This window comes from Eucalyptus grandis, chromosome 6 (assembly GCF_016545825.1).
Source record: "Eucalyptus grandis isolate ANBG69807.140 chromosome 6, ASM1654582v1, whole genome shotgun sequence".
NCBI lineage: Eukaryota > Viridiplantae > Streptophyta > Magnoliopsida > Myrtales > Myrtaceae > Eucalyptus > Eucalyptus grandis.
Genome location: NC_052617.1, coordinates 50,975,761 through 51,001,373, shown reverse-complemented (window position 1 = coordinate 51,001,373; position 25,613 = coordinate 50,975,761). Strand labels below are relative to the sequence as shown.

At 42.4% G+C, this 25,613-nt stretch overlaps 1 protein-coding gene across 1 annotated transcript; it reads left to right on the top strand.

Moving 5' to 3' along the window:
* The first annotated feature begins 1,697 nt into the window (after nt 1-1,697).
* LOC108956993 ((-)-germacrene D synthase-like) lies at nt 1,698-5,627 on the top strand. The gene is made up of 7 exons (XM_039314663.1): nt 1,698-1,871; nt 3,086-3,365; nt 3,710-4,085; nt 4,297-4,515; nt 4,628-4,766; nt 4,934-5,185; nt 5,310-5,627. The coding sequence occupies exons 1-7, from the start codon at nt 1,698-1,700 to the stop codon at nt 5,625-5,627; spliced, it is 1,758 nt and encodes a 585-aa protein (XP_039170597.1).
* Nucleotides 5,628-25,613: the final 19,986 nt, after the last annotated feature.

Genomic DNA, 25,613 nt, shown 5'->3' with positions numbered 1-25,613 from the left:
AATTTAATAAATTTGTGAGGGCAAAAAAGGCGAAATGAAATTTTCCTTTAAATGAACCCCAGCATTTCCCATGAAGAGACTTCCAAAGATTTTTCCCAAACACCCTTATTTTGGCCCAAGTGCTTTTGATGCCCAAAGCTCCTTGAAAAGCTTCTCCCAGACGCACAGGTACTCATCTTTTTCAATTAACTGTCCCGAATACCCTTCTCTCTCTCTCTCCAATTTGTTTTTTTTTTTTTTTAAATCAAACAAACTAACAAAGTTAACTTTAATTTCATCATCCTTCTCATCGGTTTCACAATATAAATGCCCATTACACCCAACAAAACTTCATCTTATCATGCATCATGCTTTGCCTAGAGAAAGTTGTGAATTTTTATTTAATGTCTTGTTTTTTAATCGCAAAAGCTATTTAGAAGATTAAAAATTTCTATTATGACGGCTTACGAACACATATTTAATTGCCTTTTTTTTTTTGTTAAACAGTTTGAGTGAAGCTATTTTTCAAAGTTGAAATCTAAATTTTAATCTAATTATCTAGTTGATCTTGATTGAATATGGACAAAATATTGATCAAAATGTCAAAAAAGGTTAATTGTTAGAAATATGACAAGATCTTAAACATGTATGTTTAGATCATATCGAAATGAAAAAAGACAGGCACAAAAGGAAAAAAAAAAAAAACTTCATATTGTTTTACTTCTACCATGAAAAAATAGTAATATCGGTTCTAAATTCAATTATAGCAAGTGGGTCTCTGGAAGTTTATTACTAAAAGGGACGCTTGGTGTAATGGAGCCCAATTTATGCTCCCAGTCCAGGCTCACAAGAGTCCATAGCAGCCCATGTTCGGACCGGACCGGACGGCCAGCCTAAGTCCCTATTTTTGGATTATCAATTAAAATTTATAATAAAATATACTTTTTTAAAAACAAGTATTAAAAAATTTACAAATTCCTAATTTTTTTTTTTATTCTAAAAGTCATGAAAAATCTTTAAAATTAGTTTTGAATAGTTTTCTCTTAAAATGTGCAAAGATCCTTGACAAAAATTATGCTTAAAATTGAATAAGCTATGAGGGTTTTACCATAAGATTTGAATGTCCTTATAAACATATGTTAGATCATTGTTTGCTCATTTTTATTTCAATTACCAATTGATTGTGCACTCTCAGTATATTAATTTTAGTTTCCCTTTAGCCTAGTTAGGAGCAGCAGATTTCTTATTTCTTAGCGTTAAACTCTCGCTTTGCTTTGTCATATATTTAATGCTTCCTTGGTTGCTGATTGTAATTTTAATGACTGTGCACCCGCATGATTGCATAGATAGGTTTAAAGTCGATCCGAACTGCCTAATAGACGTATTTTTAAAATGAACAAGATTAGGTACCGAACAAATACTAGTTAGTTAATTACTGTAATTAAGTCTTGTCCCTAGATTCTCTAGTTGTGTAAAAGGTAAAGTACGCTCCCCTACTTCACTTAGTTTCTAATTGACGTCAATAAGTTAGTGGCGACTCTTCATCATAAAATTCTAATAGTGTTAATTTGAATACCCAATGTTGCGTGGGATATGGGCTTGAAAGAGCCCAGTTTAAAGCTAAGGCCATAGGTCTGTCTTTTAGACAATACCTCTAAATCTACTTCCCTCCATACTGAGGGAAGATCGAAGGAGGGAGGGCGAGAGTGACGGTGAAGATGGAGGTGAGGTCGAGCGAGCTTGCGGCGGACGTTGACGGGAGCAGGAGCCTGGCCAGCGACGTCGGCTCAAATATAGCACGAGCACGAGTGCCGGAGAGAGCGAAGACGATGGAACCTGAAATTTTGAATTTACGGAAGGAAGGGAGAGGAGAGGCGTTAAGAAAGGAGAGGGTCTGCAGAGGCAAAGACAACTTGCAGAAAAAACCCTACCGTCGGGGTGAGAGAGAGAGGCGGGAGACGGTCCGCAGAGGAGAGGAGAGGAGAAAGAGCGTCGAGCATGCATGCGTGCACGTCACTCCATTTACACATCACGAGAGAGCAAAGGAGTGGGAAGAGCAAATTTTGAATAGCTGACCCCATTTACACGTCACTCCACGTGTCGACTTTTGAATGATTTTACGTTTCGACTACGGGAGTGTAAAATCCATCCAATATTTTCTCGATCACGGGCCTCTCTTCGTTTTCTTTCCATAGTCGGGCCCCCCACAATGTAGTGGCGCCATCGCGTCATGGCGATTGACAGGCCAGCATTGCATTTCAGCTCTCCAATATCAAACGGTGGTCGAGCGTCCGTAATTCTCGGATCGAGTTTCGTCCAACGGCCTCAAATTCGAAAGGTACGGAGACATTTTCTTACACGACACTCAACCCGAATAAAAATATAGGGGGAAGAAGATGCTTTAATGAATTAACTATTGCCTTTTCTGTTCCTTAGATGCTGTCGACTATAAATACCCATCCATAAGGTTTGGACACTCCCAGAAAAGCCTCTACTCTCCCTCCAGTGTTCTTCAGCTACCTAGATCTAGAAAGTAGCAAAAAGAAATGTCTCTTCCGATTTCAAGAGTCCCATCTTCTTCTCCTGCTGAAAAAACAAGCCTGGTCCCTGAAGGCGGATCGGCAATTTTTCATCCAACCATATGGGCGGATTACTTTCTCAAACATGCTTCCAACTCCAACTCGACGGTAGCATTTAAGTTACTCCTTTTCTTAAATTACTTTTGGAAAAATTTTCAGCTGTTATGTCTTCTGAAAACCGAGAGCATAAAGAATAATCTTGGATTGGTGATGATCATTCTACAGCATTTAATCAGAAAAAGAAGTTCTAATTTATTGGAAACCCCATGCAAGGGTTGGTCCTTGCATGATTCAAAATTTCTGTGCGAACCTTTGGGATGCACATATGACTTGACAAATGTAGAAAGAACTTTAATGTAAATAAAATTGGTCTTAACGGTATAATCTTTAGGTAATTTCAACTCAGATTTTTATTGTGATCAATTGGATCATAGGCAACCTCATATGTTTCTGGCATGCTTACTCGATTTACGTCAATTACCTCTATTTTTTGTTTTGTTGAACTTTCAATTTTGTATTAATTGTAGAGTTCTGATGGCGTAGTAGAGGAACATATTGAGAGATTGAAAGGAGAAGTGAGGAAGATGTTGATGGGTGCTATGGATAAGCCATCGCAAAAGTTGAACTTGATTGATCGGATCCAACGCTTGGGATTTGCCTACCATTTTGAACATGAGATAGATGAGCAGCTAGAACAAATCCATAGAAGCTATTTCGAGTTTCACTACGGCGATAATGATGACAACCTTCACACTGTTGCTGTTCTCTTTCGATTATTACGACAACAAGGTTACAATGTTCCATGTGGTATGTAATGTTTCAATTTCATTGACTATTGAGTTAGCGAAATTATATTGCAGATACTAGCTTGATAATCCATTTGATTGATTAGAGGGAACATATAAAATCATTGGTATGTTCAGTTTACTTTGATGTTGATTTGTTTATTTGTTAACCTGTTTATGTATTTAATTCTCATAGTTTGTGTTCTTCAAATTTTCTCGTTTTAAAAGGTGAGTAGGCCTCTCTTCCGATTCCTTTGTTTAGTATGTCATTTTTCCATCGTTTTCGATTGATCTAGATATTGAACATGGTGCTTTTCACAGCATTTGATGATAGCATCTTCTCCCATATTCCATTTGGCCATACAGAAATCTTTAATAGGTTCAAGGACAGTGAAGGAAATTTCAACAAATCGAGCATTGCTGACGTGCAGGGAATGCTAAGTCTATTTGAAGCTTGCCATCTAAGTTATCACGGCGATGATATTTTGAATGATGCACTCGCTTTTACTATATCTCACCTTGAATCAATTGAGAAAAAGAAAGTAAGCCCTAATCTCGTAAAACAAGTGAGTCATGCCCTGCATCAGCCAATCCAAAAGGGTTTGCCAAGGCTAGAGGCGAGGCGTTACATTCAATTCTACCAAGAGGAACCTTCACATAATGAAGTCCTGCTCTCTTTGGCTAAGCTCGATTTCAATTCATTGCAAGAGCAACACCAGAAAGAACTCGGCAACCTTACCAGGTGAACTTCATGATAGTGTGTTTGGAGTAGCTAGATGTTCTAAAACACCAAATTGTTATAGACTGATTAGTGTAATTGCAATCTATTCTAAACTAAAAATCATTTGCACATGTCAAGGAGTGTTATCTCTTTGGATCATTGGTCCAAAGTACTTTCTATAATTCCATCATTGATGTGTTTGCCCTAAACGAGATTTGTTGGTAAATTGTAGGTGGTGGAAGGATATAGATATAGAGAGGGAGTTTCCATTTGCTAGAGATAGGCTTGGGGAGTTGTATGTCTGGATGTTAGGAATTTATTTCGAGCCGGTGTACGAGATTGCTAGAGGAATAGTAACCAAAATGATGGTCATCCTTTCCATTCTTGACGACATCTATGATGTCTATGGCACATTGGAAGAACTAGAACTCTTCACGGAAGCAATTGAAAGGTACAATTGGCACTCGGGGCTTTTCTCAATTTACAGATTCTAAATTTACTTATTTTAATTTGACCAACTGTTGATTAGGATCAAGTTTAGTATTTTTTAAATTTGAACTCAGGTGGGATGTTGATGCCAAAGAAGGATTGCCAAAGTGCATGCAAGTGTTTTACAAGACACTTCTTGATTTTTATGATGAAATTGGCAACGAATTGGCTAGAAAAGGAAGATCATACCGCCTCTTTTATGCAAAAGAAGTGGTAAGCCATTTGACATTACATCAATCAAATGCGATTTTTACTTTGTCCACTTGAAACAAAATACTAAGCTTTTGGATAAGGATGAAAGACTGTCATATATCTATGTCCATCAAATACATTAAAACTCGAATATTGATGTAGCTTTTACGTTTATGATGAATTCTCAGATGAAAATTCAAGTGAGAGCATACTTGGCAGAAGCCAAATGGTTCCACCATAGTCACGTACCGACGATGGAGGAGTACATGCCTATTGCATTAATAAGCATTGGTAGTCAATTGGCATTTGTGACAGCATTTCTGGGAATGGGAGATATTGTAACAAAAGATGCTTTTGATTGGTTATTGTCTAGCGACCCCAGGATAGTGAAGGCTTCGCAAGTAATCGGTCGGCTTATGAATGACATTGCTGGACACAAGGTATACAAAAGCTATACCAGTGAACAACATCATTTAATCTAAATTATTTTCATAGGTTTTATCAATAGGAGAAAAAATAATTCCAATGATATATATATATATATATATATATATATTTTTGTAGTTTGAGCAAGAGAGAGGTCATGTGGCATCTTCAGTGGAGTGTTTCATGAAACAATACAGTGTTACAGAGGAAGAGGCAAAGAAGGAACTCTGTAAACAAGTGGCCAATGCGTGGAAGGACATTAACGAAGAGTTGTGCCGTCCGACTGCCGTTCCCATGGTACTCCTCATGCGAATTATCAATCTTGCACGAGCCACGCATGCGGTATATGAAGATGAAACAGATCACTACGTCAATGCTGGGACCAATTTCAAAGAGTTTGTGACTCTTCTGCTCGTCAATCCATGCCAATGTGATGGATTGGAAGAACAAGGTTAATTACCAAGCCGTCATCGATCGCGTCAGACATTTCCGAACGATTTAAATTGTGTGTTAACTCTTGATCAATGCTCTTTTCTGGCCTGAGAACCGCCCCGCCGTGCCCGCACCCCCTTCCTTTGTTTTTTTTTTCTCCCTAGTGGGTTTCGAATAAAATAAAACTAGAGGAGTCTGTGAAAAATGTGATGCTGGAATTTATGAATGTTTTATAATATGAGTGGTTCATTTTCTCGATCAATATCAATGATATTTTATTCGACATATGCTTATGACGGTCTCAGTGCACTCTGCCCAGCATAAATGACAATATCTAATGCATGTTCTCATTATTCTGATTGGCACAACAAACAATTGGGTTAATTCTAATTTGTCTTCCCTTTGTAATTTCATGGTTGTCTCAGTCAACCTTCTGTAATTCCTTTTGTCTTAGTCAACATCTTATACTTTAGTTCTGTATATTCCTATTTGGATGTCCGAGCCAAAATTCCATCTCCCATTTCCGATTGTACCGAATTCGGCACATGTAACATCACATGCTCACTTTCCGTTGATTAGTAAGCGCAAAATAATCAGTTCCAACCACCCGCCGCGGTGGCTCAGCTGGGTAGGCACTAGACTTCCATTGAGGAGGTCTAGTGTTCGAAGCTCCTGCAACGCAAGTTGCAGGAAGGTTAGCTTTGAGCCCTTTGGCGACTTACCCGGTGGCACGTGTGTGGTGGCTAGCACGTGTCGCCCCCAGTGGTTTATCTCCGGCTCCCGGCCGTGCGGGGTTCCCTGAGTCACAAAATAAAAAATAAAAAATAATCAGTTCCATTTATAAGGCGTTAACTAAGACCAAATTTTTTACAAGAAGGTTCTTCCTATCGCCAAAGAAATGTCTTCAAGAGCAAAACTTCAATCCGAGAAATTTAGGTCAATCTGATCGTATGTTTGGTTTTCTTCTGGTTCATTTTCATTTTCCGGATAGCAAGAGCCAAAAAAAGTTGACTGAATGTGACTAAACAAAGCTCACTTGTGATTTAATCTGCAAGCAATCGACATTCACTTTTTTCTTTTAATTGGTTAGATATGAATTATAGAACTCTCATCATCGAGTTCCAGTTGAGAGCAAAGGCCTTAAATTATGTACTTCCATCTTCCAACATGGCAGGGGTAGTTATTGGTCACGCGGTGTCTTGTTGTATTTTTGTGATAAAAAGAATGTGTTGGAAGACGAACATATGGTAGATGCAACAAAGATTAGGGCAAAGCTCGCTTCTCATGAATATAGACGTGTGGTGCATTGACCCAAGGTCATGGTCGAGGTTATCGAGTGACTCGAAGATTTCTCCACCAACAACCTAGTGGCTGGTAGTTTATGGACTAGGTAGGTGTCTTGTATTAGTTCAAGGACCGTTTGACGGAAGCTTATGCGAATACAACTCGATTGATGTTACAAGATTGTTAAGTTCGTAGGGAACTCATCGATTTATGGTCTACGAAGAAGGTGTTCTCGATATCGCATAAGAAAAAACTCAGCGTTTCAAAACGTGAAGTTTGAACCAAAAAAGCAAAAAACAAAAAGGGCATGCGGACTCGGAGGCAAAGCGTTTCGTCTAAAAAACTTGGTGTTTTGGAACCAAAGTCTACGGAAGAACTCCAAAGGCAGATTGTCGATGAAGGGAGGACATTAACGAAGTGTTTCTTCGTCCAACGACTCTATTTTAAGTCCACAATCCACATAAACTTCGGCTGGATGCACGGTCCGATATCGTCAATTGTCGAAGACACCTCTCCGCAAACTGTCAAGTTTCAAGACGTCAACCCAAGCTTCGCATATCGAATTCCTTTACCATCCCTCTCTTGCGCTCTCCGGCGTCTGCTCTTTGAGGGGGAAAACACGTTCTGTTGCATGATAGCAGTCACGAGAATCTTAGGAAATGGCAACACCAATTGCAAATCCAACGAACGCTCACGACTATCATTCGTCAATTATTTCCATCAATCGTTTCTATTCGATTTTGAGGGGATACGTGCAGCAATAAAGCTATAATTTCCTTGTAGAAACCGGGCACGTCTCAAGTTGAAAAGGGAAAAAAAGAAAATATTGTTTCGGTTGTTGCATTTCATAAGAGAATGGGAAACTAATTGGGGACGAAACGTCGGGGGAACAATTCTTTAAATGAATAATTTATATTGATTAGTAGGTAATTTTATGGGAATGGATGATAGATAATTCTATTATAAATATTTTTCCCTTTTTGTTGAATTAGAAAGATGTCTTATCTACAAAATTAATAGTAAAAACTATTTATGTAATTCTTTCTTTAATAATGAATTCTTTTCTAGAATATCTTATAGGAGCCAATAGATGCAGACTTCTAATGGATACTTTATAGGGGTGTGCAAAGGAATCATGAACCACCAGATTGCACGGAACCGAACCGGAGCGCCCAAGAACCGATGGTTCCTAAGGGAATCGGTCCGGTTATTGGAACTGGTGAGTACCGATCCGGTTCCTGATTTCAGGTGTGAAATCGCTCACTTGGTCCGGATCGATAATATATATAATATATATTTAATTTTTAATATAAAAACGAAAAATCCTAAATTCCTAGGCTACTTGTTAGTTTTTATGTTAGATAACTGTGTGCTTATTGCCCACTTATAGCAAGTTTGGTGAGTGTGGTCTCTTGCTTACACACTTCCTAACATACTAATATTGCTAGTTCATTGGCTCTAATTAAGATAGACTTTAATGAGGTGATTTCGTTGTGTAATTCTTTGTTGTATAAAGGTGTGAAGCTTAGGGGGATCTGTTCTATGGATCCACCCGGGAATCGGACCAGACTAGTGATCTGGTTCTTGGGTGAATCCATGGAATCAACGGGCGGTTTCCGATTCTCATTTTTCGTAACCTGACCTTAGTGGGTGGTTCCCGGATCTAGGGTGTGAACCATCCACACGGACCATGTTCATCCCTAATACTTTACATTACCAAAATTGCATCTATTAGTAATTATAATATTTCCAATAGTAAGAAAGATGTGCTATTTATCAAGTTGGAAACAAAAGTGATTAGAAATATGAAGCCATTGATTTAACGTAACAACCTCCTTTAGGCAAAGTATTACACCTTTGATTAGAAATATGAAGCCATTAATTTAAAATAACAACCTTCTCTAGGCAAAGCATGACACATGATAAGATGAAGTCTTATTGGGTGTAATGGGATATTTATATTGTGAAACCGATAAAAGGGATGACGGATGGAAGTCAATTTTGTTGTTAGCTTGATAAAGAAAGTAATAAATTGAAGAGAGAGAAGGTTATTCCGGTTAATTGATTGAAAAAAATAAGTATCTTAGTCAAAATGGGGTGCAAATATTAAATTAATGGCCTCATGTTTCATATCGAAGGTGTAATACGAGCCATTGTTGTATCGGATATGCAATTCATCCATGCCATCGAAGGCTAAATTCTTATTCACAATTACGTTAGGCACCATCGAAAAAACAGAGCAGAGCTTCATCTTCCAAAATGAATAGTGGGGAAGCAAATCGCAAACATGACAGTCCGCACCATACTCAGGTTAAATTCTTAAAGAGAGCTGCCCCTATTCCCATGGCCGCATTTATGAGCTATTTAACTTATTCTGTACCACACCTTTATGACATGGTCCATCAATCAGACCTCAAAATTAAATGATGTTACCCAGATTCACTCTATCGTAACTATAAGAAGCAGTTGAATAAAATGCACAGAATGAGGAGATAAATTGGAAATCGAATTTATGTGGTTTGTTCGATGTGACTTATGATCACGGGAAGAGCAAAACGGGATTTCATTATTGATGAAATGATATAATGAATATTACAACCACACTCAAGTAATTCACGTGCTATCGCATGATAGGAATCGCGAGACTCTTAGGGTGCATTAGGACTAATCGGTTTTTGGTTCAGTCCGATTCCGAGGTGGAACCGAGAACCAGACCGAGAGGACTGGGAACCGGACTAATTGACCGGTCCGGTGGAATCGGGCAAAAATAAATTGAAAAATATTATTACTTCTTATTTCTTTGGACTAACCCTTGATAATTGATTAAGTGCTCTGCTCCATCTCCGAAACATCGTGAGTTGCCTAACAAAACAAACTGAATGTTGAGCGAATTACAGCATACATAGACGCAACAAAAAAGCTTCTAAGGCAAACCTGATCTAAATTAAAACGAAGATGCAATTTTTGTTAAATCCTAATAAATTAAAAGCAAAAGGAAAAAGGCGAATTGGCTCCATATCTAGACAGTCATCATCGATCGATCCGACCAAAATGCAAGACATTCCTCCATATGAGATAGTGATTGGACCGAATTCTAAGTTCAGTGAAGTGAACAAAGGAGCAAATCTATTTTCTCAACTTTTATTATTATTATTATTATATCAATTGGTCCGGTCCGGTCCGGTCGGTTCGGTTCCTACCTTGGAATTGGGAATCAGTCTGACCGGTCACTAGTTCCAAGAATGGGAACCGGCTAGTCCGGTTGGGTCCGAACAATTCGTGGTTCGGGAAGTTTCCGTTGTACACCTCTAGGGTGCATATAATAACCATTCTATTTTTGACAAGATCTATTTTTCTATTCTTTAGAGCAGGTTTGAAACGGAAATCTATTTAGTAAAGCAATTTCATTTTTCTGTTTCTTAAATAAATTGTAAGTTTTGAAATAAGTTTGAAATATAAATGAGAAGTAAAATTTTTGTACTTTTCTATTTCGAGAACAAAATGAAAAATAAAAACTTTTTCATTGCTCGCCCTCGCTACTAGTTGGCTGCCCGCCCAGAAGAAAGAAATTTTGTGTCATTATAAAAAAATTATGTATTATTATCAAACGTGTATTTTTGCTTAGAAACCCGTTCAAGGAAGAGAAATATAATAATCTATTTCTGGCTAGAAATTGTGTCCAGAAATAGAATAGTTATCATTGGTGCTCTTAGGAAATGACAACACCAATTTCAAATCCAACGAAGACTCACGAATATCATCCTTGAAAAGCAGCATTTTAACTAGAAAAATCTGATCTCGCACCAATTTTTTCACGAGACAAGCAGACCCGAACTATCATTTCCATCAATTGTTTCTATTTCCATTTTGAGGGGGATACGTGCAGCAATAGAGTTATAATTTCCTCGTAGAAACGGGGCACATGTCAAGTTGAAAAGGAAAAGAAAAATATCTTTTCCGTTGTTGCATTTCATAAGAGAGTGGGAAACTAATTGGGGAAGAATACGTCGGGGAACATTTCTTTAAGTAAATATATCATTTTGATTAGTAGGTAATTTTATGGGAATGGATGATAGATAATTCTATTAGAAAATATGTTCTCTTTTTGTTGAATTAGAAAGATGTCTAATCTACAAAATTGACTGAAACGCAATGTCGCCTTGTTCGTACCATGCAGGAACATTGGGTAAGAAATTGATTGATTATCTCCCAGATAGTGATTAAACACTAATAAAGGGAAAGGATAGTCCTCTAGAAATAAAGATGTTTGTTATAGCTGTAAAAGCATTTTTCTATTGCAATTAAAAAAAAAAAAAAAGCTAACATAGCGACGAAACCAAAAAAAAGATTTAAGGAAATTTAATTCATACACGAAATGTAGTACATAAACAAACACCGATAGCGATAGTGCAAACAAAATCAAAATTGCAAAAATTTGTTGTGTGGAAGGGCTGTTGGATCCACATGCATTTGAGTTGACTGTGTCAATGTTTTAGATGGTAGATGTTGGTATAAAATGATGTGTATGATATATTTATGATTTCATGTGCAAAGAAAATTAAATATCAAGCATCCATATAATAATTTGATTTACAAATTTTCAACTTTTTCAGAGTTTAAAAAAGAAACTCACTAATCTCTTCTGATTTTGATTTTGATGTCAAACGGAAAAAAAGAAAATCGAATTACAATGCTATGTAGGGATTAGAATGGATATAAATCGGGTAACACTTATCGAGATGGCATGACACAAGAATGCTATTCAAGATGGCAAATATTGGAGTACTGATGTCACACTGGACAAAGCTTGGGCTTCGGTGGAATTATCCAGTTATGTTTGCCAACTTTATCCACGTAAGCCGCCACAATAGATTTTTAACGGTCATATGGTGTTTTTGTCACATTAAAGTTTGTAGTTATTCATGACTTAGAAAATGTTTGAGGTATTAATGTCACATTAGACATAATTTAAGATTTTTTTGTTGGTATTCTACCATTTATTAATAAAGCATTTAACACTTGCACTTTCACTTTGGGGGAAAAGTTGTCGGTAGAGCACTTACAATATCACTAAATAATTTATTAGTTGACAGCGCTGAAGACAACAAACGAAAAAGAGAGCCCGAAATTGGGGAGAAGCAATCACAAGCAGGCATTAGCGATTGACTGTACGCATCACATGTGAATAGGAAAATGAGAGGTGGCCGGTGCCATGCCGTTATTTTTCAGGGTAGTGACGATTTGTTGGGATTAATTCAAAGGGATTAGTGCTTAGTTTATAAATATGAAGAAAAACTTCACCATTTGAGCTAATTTTGGGGTGAGAAAGGCTAAAAATCACATAACATTAACAAGTAGATATGGATTATTGCTGTTTTGATCTAGGGCCCAACATTCTTGCACCTCTCATTTTTCAAGGGAAATTGATCGAGTTATATAAACACTTTCATATCCTATTTATTTATTTTTCTTTGCCATGGTTGCTTTTGATCATAATTTTCTCAATTATATTTATGCTTATAATAGTAATTGGCAATTTCTTGTTCAAATATATGTAATGTATACGTGCGTAGAGATAATTATAGAGGTTATTTTTATTTAAATAAAAAGTATAGGCTATTTTTTGCAAGTGCGAAGATTTTTTTCTTAGAGTGCAATTTGGTAACGAAGCTTCTCCTTATTCATTTAATTTGGGAACTGCAATTGATTGTCGGAGTTTATCCTCAAGCCCTCCTTTTACTAATTTTTTTCGATTCATATTATAAAAATAATATTGTTGTTCATCCCATGTTGACATGTGGCCATTTAATTGTAGATTTTGTAGAGAATATGATGGGCATTGTACGTTAGGGGCCGAAATTGTATGTTAATTAACCCAACTACTCTTTATTCTTCTTCACTTTCTTTCCTTTTCCATTTATTATTCCATAGAGATGAATGGGACAATTTCTTGAGGAATTGTTTAAAAGAGCTTAATTAATAATTAATTAACCAAATAATGAGCTTCGCTTGATTTTTTCTGTGAAATTGAAATTGATAGTTAAATGATCCTTATTTTTTTTATATCTACTCAAAATAAATGCATATGTAAAATGTTTCAACCAAATTGATCAAAATTAATTAGATTTTATGGTATTATATTCATATAATTTTTTTTTGATCAGGAAATAAAACTTAATTATAAAGAGAGGAAATACAGTCAGCAGCTATTAGGTCAGATAACAGCAAGTCGAGAAGGGGGGAGGGAGGGGCTTCGGCCCAAGAAGGGGAGAGGCATCCCTTGTTGTGGGCACGTGCTGTCCAATCAGCAATCGAATTGGCAACCCTAGCACAAAACCTAATTTGCAAAAGAGGGATAGAGCAACAGAGGAGAGCGACTTGTGGAGAAGGGGGCGGATCTCCCATGGAGGCTCTTGTCGGTTGTTGAGGGCTTTAACCAAGACAAGGCAGTCCGATTCAATCTCCAGAGGGGTAGTCACTGAAGGGAGCTGAAGCACGTACCGGAGAGCACAAAGAAGCGCCTGTGTTTTTGTCTGCAGGGCGGACACGGCCTGGATAGATCTGGTAAATCCATCATTCAAAAGCCCCGAATGGTCACGACAGATGACAGCAATAGATCCGGTGAGGTTACCGGAGATGAAAGCACCATCTATGTTGATTCGGAGGGACCCCGGAGGAGGAGATCGCTAGAAACAAGCCAAAATTTCGCCCTGATGACTATGTCGCAACGGAGAGGGATGGGAGAGCTGAGCAGAACGAAACTGGGCTGTGGCGGCAAGAACAACAGAGGATGGATCCAGGCGACGGTTGGAGAAGATCGCGCTATTTCTGGCTTTCCAGAGCTGCCAACAGACGGCTATAATAAACTCCAGGGTAGGTACGAGCTTTTTATCAAAAATTAGGCTAGCAAACCATTCATCGATGCGGCGGATACTTGTGTCTGCGAGAGAAAGACCGATTGACGGGTGTGACCATATGTCAGATGTCCAGGGGCAGAACAAGAAGAGGTGCTCAATCGTCTCCGGTTGATGGGTGTGACAAAGAGGGCAAAGAGGATCAGGGCTGATACGACGTCGATAGAGGTTGTCCTTTGTTGGCAAGGCGTTATGGCAGACGTTCCAACAGAAAACCTTGAGCTTCGGTGGGAGATGAAGCTTCCAGATGCGCTTCCAAAGATGAGGAGGCGCTTGATATGACGATGAGGCATGTAAGGTCAGAGACTCTCTTTCTAATCCTCTGATAGAATGATATCCACTGTGAACTGTATACTGGCCATTTGTTGTAGCTGTCCAGATTAGTTTATCATTGATGAGGTTTCGTCGCACCGGAATGCTGAGTGTGTCATGTACTGTTTGTGCATCATAATAGGTGTTTAGAGTCTCGATATCCCAGTTATTCAAATTCTGAACTAGTAGATCAGCCACCATTGTTGGTTCTTCACGCTGCAGAGGTCCACCAAGAATACCCTTAGGAAGCCACCGATCCTGCCTGATGTTGATATTTGTGCCGTCGCCAACCGACCATTGTAGATTAGGAAGTATAACCTCCCTTCCTAACAGTAAGCTTTGCCAGCCCCAAGAAGGGCGAACTCCTTTCTGGGCGTAGCGAAAGTCTTGTGTAGGAAAATAGAGTGTCTTAAATAGTTTGGTCCACAATGAGGACGGCTGTTGGATGAGACACCATGCCTGTTTACCCAACATGGCTTTGTTAAAAGCCGCCAAATCGCGAAAGCCTAGTCCTCCCTTCGCCTTAGGCTCTTTCAACACAGCCCATTGTTTCCAATGTATCCCCGTTTTGCGACAATCATTCTGCCACCAGAATCTAGCAATCTGTTTTTCAATAGATTTACAGATAGATAATGGAATTTTAAAAACAGACATTGCATACTGGGGAATGGCCTGCACAACAGTTTTAATAAGGACTTCCTTGCCACCCTTTGAGATTAGATTCTCCTTCCATCCCTCCAATTTGGAGTTCACCTTACCCAAGATCCAAGAAAAGAGCTCTCGTTTTGAACGACCCCAATCAGTGGGGATGCCTAGATATCTACCCATTCGTTCCAGCACAGGTATTCTGAGTTCACTTGCTAGGTTAGCTTTAAGAGGGCTCGGGCAGTCCTTACTAAGAAAGATACCGGACTTGTTTCGATTGATGGACTGACCCGAAGCTAAACAATATTGAGACAGAATACTTGCTAGGGTATGGCAATCAGTAGTGGTGCCATTTACGAAGAATATAGCATCATCAACAAAGAACAAATGAGAGAGGGTAGGACTAAACCTGTTAAGTTTAACACCTGTGAGCTGTCCCATGTCGATGGCTCGATGAATGAGATTGGATAATAGATTCGTCAAGAGGATGAAAAGATAAGGGGATAAAGGATCCCCTTGACGAATACCTCTAGTAGGGCGGAAGTAATCCAACTATTGACCATTAAACTTGATACTAATAGATACAGTTGATATGCATTGGAAGATCCACTGAACCCATTGAGGATGGAAGCTAATCTTGTGTAGGTAGGCCATCAAGAAGTCCCATTCAACTCTGTCGAAAGCTTTCTGCATATCCATACGAATGATTGCCGGGTAGTGACGTCGACGTTTTCTGGTTTTAATCTGATGGATAACCTCCTGGACCACCAAAATATTGTCCTGTATTTGACGCCCACTAACAAATGCCGATTGTTCAGGTGAAATCAGCTGAGGCAAGATAGGTTTCAGCCGATTAGCTAGGACTCTGGAAATGATCTTATAGGCGAAATTGCATAAACTAATAGGGCGGTAATGGTCGAGACTCTGTGGGAGGGGGATCTTTGGTACTAAGGTAACAGCAGTCTGGTTGAGAGCCAAGGGCATTTTACCAGAAAGGAAGAACTGCTGGACTGAATTGAACACTACATCCTCAAGAGTGGCCCAGTTGGATTGATAAAACAGTCCATTGAGGCCATCCGGGCCCGGGGCCTTGTTCCCTCCTAGCTGAAAGGTGCTTGTACGGACTTCGGCCTTAGTAACCCTGGCGGTGAGAGCCATATTCATTTCAGGGGTGACTAAACAGGGGCACTGGTCGAGGATTGGACCATAATCATGAAACCCAACGGATTGATATAGGTTTGAGAAATAAAGTTGAGTCTTGTCCTTTAATATAGTTTCATCTCGAACCCAGCCGAGTTCCTCATCTAGTAACATCGTGATACAATTACGCTGCCTTCTTTGAATGGTTGTGGCGTGAAAGAACTTAGTATTTTTGTCGCCCCATTGCAACCATTTGATTCTCGAGCGCATAGCCCATAACTTCTCTTCTTGTTGCCAAAGCTGCTGAATTTCTAATTTAAGTGTTGTTACTTCATGTCTGTCATAGGGAATATCCAGTTGATTGGTGATCTATTGAAGTTTATATTGCAGTTCGCAGATTCTCTTGTTAGCATTTGAGAAGGTCCGGCGGCTCTACGAGGAAAGTGCGAGATTGACCTTTTTTAAGAGGTATGGTAAATCATGGTGTGCATTGGTTGGTTGCTGCAAAACATTGGAAATAGCCTTGCTACAGTCCGGGTGTTCGAGCCAAAAGGCTTCAAAAATGAAGGGGCGGGCTCGCCGGGGTTGGGAAGCTACAGTATTCAGAAGGAGCGGGCTGTGATCAGAACCCACCGCTGGAAGAGCACTGACAACAGCATCCGGAAAAGCTAGTCTCCAGTCAAAGTTGCACAGAGATCTGTCCAAACGTTCCTTAATACTATCTTCGCCTTGACGGTTATTTATCCAGGTAAATGCATAGCCTTTGCTCTCCATATCAATCAAGGAGCAGTCATGTAATACCTCGCGAAAAGAGGACATACGATGAAAATCAGCTAACTTTTTCCCTACTTTCTCCCAATGGTAAATTACTTCGTTGAAATCTCCTACACAGAGCCACGGTAAAGAGTTAGTTACTGCAATCTGCCGAAGAACCTCCCAGAATTGCTGCCGAAGCCTAAACACTACCGGCGCATGAATACAAGTGATGCGAGTAGGTATATGGTTCCCCAAATCAGTGCAAAACAGATCGATAAAGTCAGGATCCGAATGAACTATGCTGATATTGAGTTGAGCATGCCAAAAGATAGCTAAACTCCCTGCTAGACCAATAGGGTTAACCAAAAAAGAGTGAGGAAATTTAAGCTGTTTCTGAATTTTTGATAACTTTGCAGGACCATTCTTTGTCTCCATTAAAAATAGGAGATCCGGGCGTTCTCGAGCCACAAGGGCCCGAAGGGCTTGAACTGTCAGGGTAGACCCAAGACCCTGATAGTTCCAACTCAGCATTTTCATTTCGCCAGCGGTGGCTTTTGAGGGCAAGCCACCTCAGCCCTTGTACTTTGCTTGTCAGCAATAATTATGGGAGTGACACACTGCTGTGTTGGGCCAGCTACCGGTGCCCGAGTTCGGTCTTCTTCAATGCCAAGCACAGGTGTGTCCATCAGGTTTGCTTCATCCAAGTCATAGAGCAGTAAACTTTTTTTGTCATAAGGCGTATACCGTTTCTGTTTTTTGGCAGCACTCATAATAGGTATCGTCTTAGAATTCTTGATCTTCCTGGGGGTCTGAGTATCCATAGTAGGAAGCTGAAGCCCCTTCATTTTAACTGAAGTAGGGATCAAAGCGGTATGAGTAGGAACTTCATCCATATATTCCATCTGAGAATGCAATTGATTTGTCCCTGTAGGGACATGGGGTGTTGGAGAGACCGGGAGGTGGATCATGGCCGTGGTGGTGCGGCTGGCCGGGGGCAAAGGAGGAGCATTCAGCAGTTGTGACGAAGGCGTCTCAGGTACAGATTCTTCAGGCTGATCTAATATAGCATGAGGTGCATAGAAAGATTGCCAAAAAGGACTAGGTTCTTTAAGTTCAGCCTTAAGCCACTGACCGTAGACCATAGTGTCTCTAGTGTTAAATTTAGCTGCATCATAGGGAATTTCCTTGCAGTACATGGCGTAATGACCCAGTCTCCCACAAGAGTAGCAAAAATGCGAAAGACGCTCGTATCGGAAATCCAGCCACAGCAATTTCCCAGCAACACGAATCAGCTTGCCGGTTCTAAGAGGGTCTTGTAGAGTTAACTCAACCCGAACACAACCCGTTCTAGCAGTAGGTCCCTCCTTTGTGTCAAGTCGGACTTCTAGGACCCGACCAATATCTTGCACAGCCTTGGTTACCAGAGTTTCAGTGGTCCATTCCAAAGGCAGGTCGAAAATTTGTATCTAAAAAGCGCATGTAGAAAAATCATAACAATGTAGGGGGGTATTGGGCTGCCATGGCTTTAGAATAAAGAGATGACTTGAAAAAAGCCAAGGCCCACCATCCATGATACGCTTTTTTTCAGCAGCCGACTGAAACTTGATGACATATAGACCACCCTCTCATTGAGTAAATTCAACTCGCTCAGTTCGCCATGCTTTTTTTATAGTAGTCTGGAAAGCATGGAAATTGATGGACGGGTTAGAAAGGATCATTCCAACTAAAGATAAACTGCATTCTTCCAACTTTTCAGGAGGTGGTGCATCATCCCATTCATCGATGTTCCGCTCAGTTGTAAGCCTACCCAGTCTGGAGCACAGGGCAGCAAGTCGCACAGAATCAGGGACCGCCTCGGAGGCCATTCAGTCCTTTATAAATAGTGTCACAAAATTGAGCCGAGGGAAGACTACCAAGACAGTACATCCAGAGTAGCAGAGTCGGTGTGTCCCGACATGCAAAATTCAAGTCAAAGAAGACATCCGCAAGTACGAAGAAAACGGAGGAGATGAAATCGTACCGTGTACCTGTCAGATGCGGGAGAAGAACGAACGAACAAACACTGAGGAATCGCAGAAACAGAGACCTTGTTCAAGTGGGTAATGCACAATCAGGAACGATGAGAGGAGAAGCCATCGATAATTCCCAGGAATAGTACATGCGGAACGATTCTTCGGAAGACCAGGTGTAGACCGACTCCCAAACCCTTAAGAAAGGGAAAAGATGATGAAGATGTAAAGAGGGGTGGTAGATATGGAAGTGAGGGTTAGGTTGAAGAAGCAATAACTAAACACAGGGTTTATGATTCTCTGCATGTCGAGAGGAGAAGTTCTCTGCATTTCGAGAGGAAGTTTCGACCGAATCTTTGATAGCCGCGTTTTTATTCATATAATTTGTTAATGAAGACATATTTACTAAAATGAAATTTGCACAGATTTCCCTTCTGTCCCGATATAATGATTTGCTATCTTTACATTCTGCTCCCATTTCTCGAGCTGAACGAGGCAGAGAAAATATTGGGTGGGTTTTACACTTGGCGAAATGTAAAACCATTCAAAAGTCGACACGTGGAGCCACGTGTAAATGGTGTCACCGATTCGAAATTTGCTCTTCCCACTCCTCTGGTCTCTCTCCTGTAGACCTGGCCCACCTCTCTGCACACACTGACGCTCTCTCCTTTGCAGATCGTCTCCCTCCTCTCTCTCTCTCTCTCACCCCGACGATAGGGTTTTTTTCTGGGGATAAGTACACTATTGGTGCCATAAGTTGTGTACAGCGCTTACTTTGGTACCAAAAGTTTCCGCCGGATCACTTAAGTGCCAAATCGGAGAAAAAAACGATCACTTTGGTGCCAATGGCCATAAATTCCGGCCAAAACGATTACGTGGCATTTATATTTAAAAAAAAAAATTCTCAGCTTTTAAACGACGTCGTTTTCCATCTTCTTTAAGAAACGATGTCGTTTTGCCCTTATACGTGGACATCCTTGCAAAAACGACGCCGTTTAGCTCATACGTGGATTGAAATTAGGGTTAGGGTTTCTTCCTCGCCGCTCGGCCACTGTTGTTCGCCCGCCAACACTCGGCCACCGTCGCTCGGCCACCATTGTAGATGCTCGACCAGATGAGCGAGGAGAGAATGAGATTGTTGCTCAGGCAAGAAGTGACAGAAAGAATAGGAGGCGAGGGCGGAGGAGGAGGAGGAAGAAGAGGGGTCGAAGGTGCCGCTACTGGTGCGCCGCCACTGCCGCTGCTGGTGCCGTTATTGGTGCTGCTATTGGTGTCTTTGCTGGTGTTCTTCTTGGTGCCGTTCGGCTATTTGGTGTTGTTGTTCTTTAGGGAAGAAGACGATGTGCCTCCTCTCTCTCTCTCTCTCTCTCTCTCTCTCTCTCTCTCTCTCTCTCAATTTGGGGATTTAGGGTTTCGATTTGGGGGAAAGAAGCCAAACGATGTCGTTTTTGTGGTTTAGATGCTAACTGTGCTCTCCGACGAGCCACGTCAGCCTAAAAAATTAATAAAAAAGTGCCACGCCGGATTTTCGGTCAATCTGATCGGAGTTGGTACTAAAATGATCGTTTTTCAATTTTTTTGGTATTTAAGTGATCCGACGGAAACTTTTAGCACAAAAGTGAGTGCCGTACACAACTTTTGGCACTGTTAGTGTACTTATCCCGTTTTTTTCTGCAAGTTGTCTTTCCCTCTGCAGACCCTTGCCTTTCTTGACGCCTCTCCTCTCTCTTCCTACCCGTAAATTCAAAATTTCAGGTTCCATTGTCTTCGCTCTCTCCGGCGCTCACTCGCTCTCTCCGACGCTCGTGATCGTGCTATATTTGAGCCGACGTCACTGGTCAGGCTCCTACTCTCGTCGACGTCCGCCGCAAGCTCGCTTGACCTCACCTCCATCTCCACCGTCACTCTCGCCCTCTCCCTCCTTCGATCTTCCCCCGCCCGGCGCTGCCATTCTGTTCGAGAACTCGAACCCCGAGTTGGTGTTTCAGAGGACAGCCTCCCCAACCGGCGACACGGTCGAGGGAGCTGAGAAGGAGGCCGCGGTGGAGTAGTGACGTCGACGCGGCGAAGCCTAAGCTCGGGGCTCTTCACGCGGATGGTGAAGGCGAACCCGAGGAAGGCGGCGGGGAGGATGACGATCGGGGCAAGGGCGTAGACGAAGCACTTACTGCTGCTGCGCCTCTGGTTACGGCAAGGCGGCGGCTTGGCGAAGTGGGCGAGCTCCACTTCGTAGCTCGGAGGCGGGGTCCCGAAACTCGGACCGTCCCGCTAACCGGGTCAAGAGTGATCGGAGCGCCCGAGTATTGCCACGCCAACTTCACCAAGCCAACTTCACCAAGTACTTCTTTGACGAGTTCTGGTCAGACGCCGAGCTTCCCAAGGTCTTTGCAGGGAAAAGGCCGTGCTATTTCAACACGGGGGTGATGGTGATGGATTTGGTGAGGTGGAGAGAGGGCGATTACAAGAGGCGGATCGAGGGATGGATGGAGATTCAGAGGGAGAGGCGGATCTACGAGCTGGGCTGGCTGCCGCCGTTCTTGCTCGTGTTCGGCAATGACATTGAGCCGATTGATAGGAGGTGGAATCAACACGGATTGGGTGGAGACAATGTGGTGAACAGCTGCAGGGCACTCCATCCCGGCCCCGTGAGCCTACTTTGCACCGGAGTGGTAAAGGGAAGCCCCGGACGAGGCTTGATTTGAAGATGCCATGTCCTGTGGACTCCCTATGGATGCCTTATGATTTGCACAGTTCGAAGGATAGTCCTCGCGGCACTGCGATTGCACAGTTCGAAGGATAGTCCTCGCAGCACGGTGCTTGTAATGAACATAGACTCTTGGGTTTGCTATGTTCGACTCGAGATCGATTGCTGAGATTCTTTCATTTTTATGTATAAACAGGGATGTTGTAAAACTCGAGTCGGGTAGGAAATATACACAGAAGAGGTTGTGTCCCATTACAGATGGGGATAGCATTTTTTGTATTGCAAGATCTGGTCATCCTTTTTTCTTTCTTTCCCTATCCTTTTACATTTTGATGAATCTTTCGTTTTCAAAATGTCCCATACTGAAATGTTTATATTCTTTGATAGACATTCTCAGATGGGCTAGTTCGTGAATTTCGACAGACTTGTTTGATAGGACTGCTTGTTCGCATTCAAAGGCAATAACCCTTCGCAAAAAATTTTGCTTCTGTAATTGTAGATGGAGGGAAGGGAACTTCCGCACAGAATTTAAAGTTTGAAATCTTCCACATTGGGCAGCCGGGACGAATTTTACCATCTAGTGTCAATGGTAAACATCCCAAGCTCGGAAGAAAAATGTTAACTTGCCGATCTAGATACTGACTTCTTTCCAACAATACATCATTTAGGTGCTGATCAAAATCGAGGAGAACAGTCTTTTGTGAATTCAATGAGCCCTGGTGAAAAATGATCAATAAGATTGAATCGAGAACAAAGTACGGCTATAAGATTGATCAATTCATTCAGTAACTGCACGCTGGCATTTGTTCATTCAATCGTTGGGGCAATTATCCAGTCATGGATCTGGACAATGCATCAGCATCCTGCTGCTGATCTGGATGTTACAGAGATACATCCTCGACTGTGTCGCCGGTAGGGGAGGCCGTCCTCCGGAACACCAACTTCGGGGGGTTTGAGTTCTCAAACGGAACGGCAGTGCGGGGCGGGGGAAGATCGAAGGAGGGAGGGCGAGAGTGACGGTGAAGATGGAGGTGAGGTTGAGCGAGCTTGCGGCGGACGTCGACAGGAGCAGGAGCCTGGCCAACGACGTCGGCTCAAATATAGCACGAGCACGAGAGCTGGAGAGAGCGAAGACGATGGAACCTAGAATTTACGGAAGGGAGGGAGAGGAGAGGCGTCAAGAAAGGAGAGGGTCTGCAGAGGCAAAGACAACTTGTAGAAAAAACCCTACCGTCGGGGTGAGAGAGAGAGAGGAGGGAGATGGTCCGCAGAGGAGAGCAGAGGAGAAAGGGAGAAAATATTGGGTGGGTCTTACCCTCCACGTAGGCTTAGGGTAAGACCATTCAGCGATTGACACGTGGCTCCATGTAGGTGACGGCGTCGAGAGGTTTAAAATTTGCGCGCGCCACTCCTGGGGCCCACCACTCTGACGCTCTCTCTCCTTTGTGACCTCTGGGACCTGTCGACTCGTCCTCTCTCTCCTTTCTCTCTCTCTCTCTCTTTCCCCGTTCTCCCCGTTCTCCGTTCCGTTTTGCGGGAGAACAAAAGTCACAAGTGCTTCTCTCCGAATGCTCTACCCTCTCCTCTGCTCTGTCTCCTCCGCTGGTTGTCCGCGATGCCTCCTCCGCCGGTTCTCCGCGATGCCTCCTCCGTTGGTTGCTTGCGACGCCGATGCCGACGCCCTTTCCACCTCCGCCGACGCCTCTACTCTCCTTCGCTGGTTGCCCGCGACACCGACGCCGACGCCTCTGCTCTCTCTCCTCCGCTGGTTGCTTGCGACGCCGACGCCATTTCCACCTCCGCGTACGCCTCTGCTCTCCTCTGCTGGTTGCTTGCAACGCCGACGCCGACACCCTTTCCACCTCCGCTGACGCCTCTACTCTCTCCTTTGCTAGTTGCCCGCGACACCGACGTCGACGCTCTCTCTCTTCGCTGGTTGCCCGCGACGCCGACACCGACGCCCTTTCCCCCTCCGCCGACGCCGACGCCGACGCCCTTTCCACCTCCGCCGACGCCGACACTCTCCTCCGCCGGTTGCTCGCAACGCCGACGCCGATGCCGATGTCGATACCTCTGCTCTCTCTCCTCGTTGGTTGCCCGCGACGCCGACGCCGATGCTTTTTCCACCTCCCGCGACGCCTCTGCTCTCCTTCGCTGGTTGCCCACGACGCCGACACCGACGCCCTTTCCACCTCCACCGACGCCTCTGCTCTCTCTCCTCTGCTGGTTGCCCCCGACATCGATGCCGACGCCTCTGCTCTCTCTCTCCTTCGCTGGTTGCCCACGACGCCGACGCCGACGCCCTTTCCACTCTCTTTTTGATGGTTGTCCGCGACGCCGACGCCCTTTCCACCTCTGCCGACGCCGACGTTCTCTCTCCTCCGCTGGTTGCCCGCGACACTGATGCCGACGCCGATGCTCTCTCTCCTCCGCTGGTTGCCCCCGACTCTTTTGCCTCCGCCGTCGCCCCCGACTCCGACGCCGTCGTCGACGCCCCTTCGCCTCCCTCTTGCGACCTCTGCTCTGCTCTGTCCCTCTTTCCTCTGCGGAGCGCCCTTGCTGGCAACCCCGACGCCAACGAACCCCTGCTTGCGTTTTGGCCTCCCTCTCCACGAACGAAGGTCGCTTTGCTCGCTCTCTCCCTCTCTCTTTCCTCTGGGAAGCGCCCCCTGCTCCTAAACACGGACGCCGCGGACGCCGTCGTCTCCTGCCGTCGCCTTCCCAAGCCCCACCGATAGGCACCCCATTGGCGACTCCCGTACGTCCGAAGGTTCTTTCTTTACTAGAACATGCCTATGCAAAACGTGGATTAGTGATAAATTTTTGCCCACTACATTGCAGGTGGATGGCAGCGACCTTGGTTGACTACTACATCAACGTTGTTCCGCTTGCGGTATGAACAAATTATTTGTCTTGGCTATTACAAATCACACCTCTTTATGCAACTTCATCAATTGATAAGTTTGAAAACCATCTTAACTATAACACCATATAAGAAAGCTGCGAGTGTTTTATTACATAACGACATATTCATCAATTATTTGTCTTGACCTATATTGCTTCTTGATTGAGGACCGTGCTCTTGCTACGGTTAAGGGGATGCCAGAGTCGCTCCTGTTTTCACGGGATTATCTCTTATGGCTATAGGGCGGAATCCCCATTTCTGAGTTTCTTGAGTAATGTATGCTATTGGCAATGATAGGCTATGTATCCTATATTTTTGGTCAAAATAGGACTTTTATATTACTGTTACTTTTTTAATACGTTGACATGCATCTATTTGCACAATCCACTGAAGTAACATCAGAACATTTCTTAATGGTTTCTGAAAAGCTGTTTCATGGATTCTCATAATTCGACTCATGCATTCAAGGATCACTGAGTCATCTTAAGTTCTGCTCTAAGGTACTTAATCTGGTTTGGCCTCATGCTCTCACTCTGTTTTTAGGAATTTGTCTACCTCAGCCATTATGGAAAGAATTCCAAGCAGGTGGCCACGTCCTGTGTGGCATCCTCCATGGAAGAACTACAGGGTGAGAATTGTGGCCTAATTTTTCTAGCAGCTAGAAGAAAGTTCTTGTTTTGTTTCAGTAATAGTTATGGTGTCATGTGATAATTATACATTTGAATTTATCATACAGCTGTGTCTTGTCCATGTTATCGTATCTGCAGTTATTTGCTCGCTTACTTGGATTGTTATGTGTTTTGTTTTCTCCTTTTTGTATGTGCAAGGTCATAAGTGGGCATTTGGGATGGGTGAGATCTATTGCATTTGATCCTAGCAATCAATGATTCTGCACTGGCTCTGCAGATCGGACAATTAAGGTATTAAGCTTTTACAATTGTGCTTTTTGATGATTCCTGGTCTTCTTTTGTTTGTAAAATTTGATGATCATAGATGCTCACTTTCTAGTTCTTTGGTTGCTACCATTTGCTAATTTAAATTTCTATGTATAGTTCTTTTGGTTAGTTGAACGAGATGATTTGGTTAGTTGAATGAGATGATTGTTACAATCATTGAGTCGCCAGCATATATTACAATATCTAATGCACGTTCTCACTATTCTGATTGGCACAACAAGCAATTGGGTTAATTCTAATATGTCTGCCCCTTGGAATTTCATAGTTGTCTTAGTGAACCTTCAGTAATTTCTTTTGTCTCAGTCAACATCTTATACTTTATTTCTGTATTTTCCGATTTGGATGTCCGAGCCAAAATTCCATCTCCCATATCCGATTGTACTGA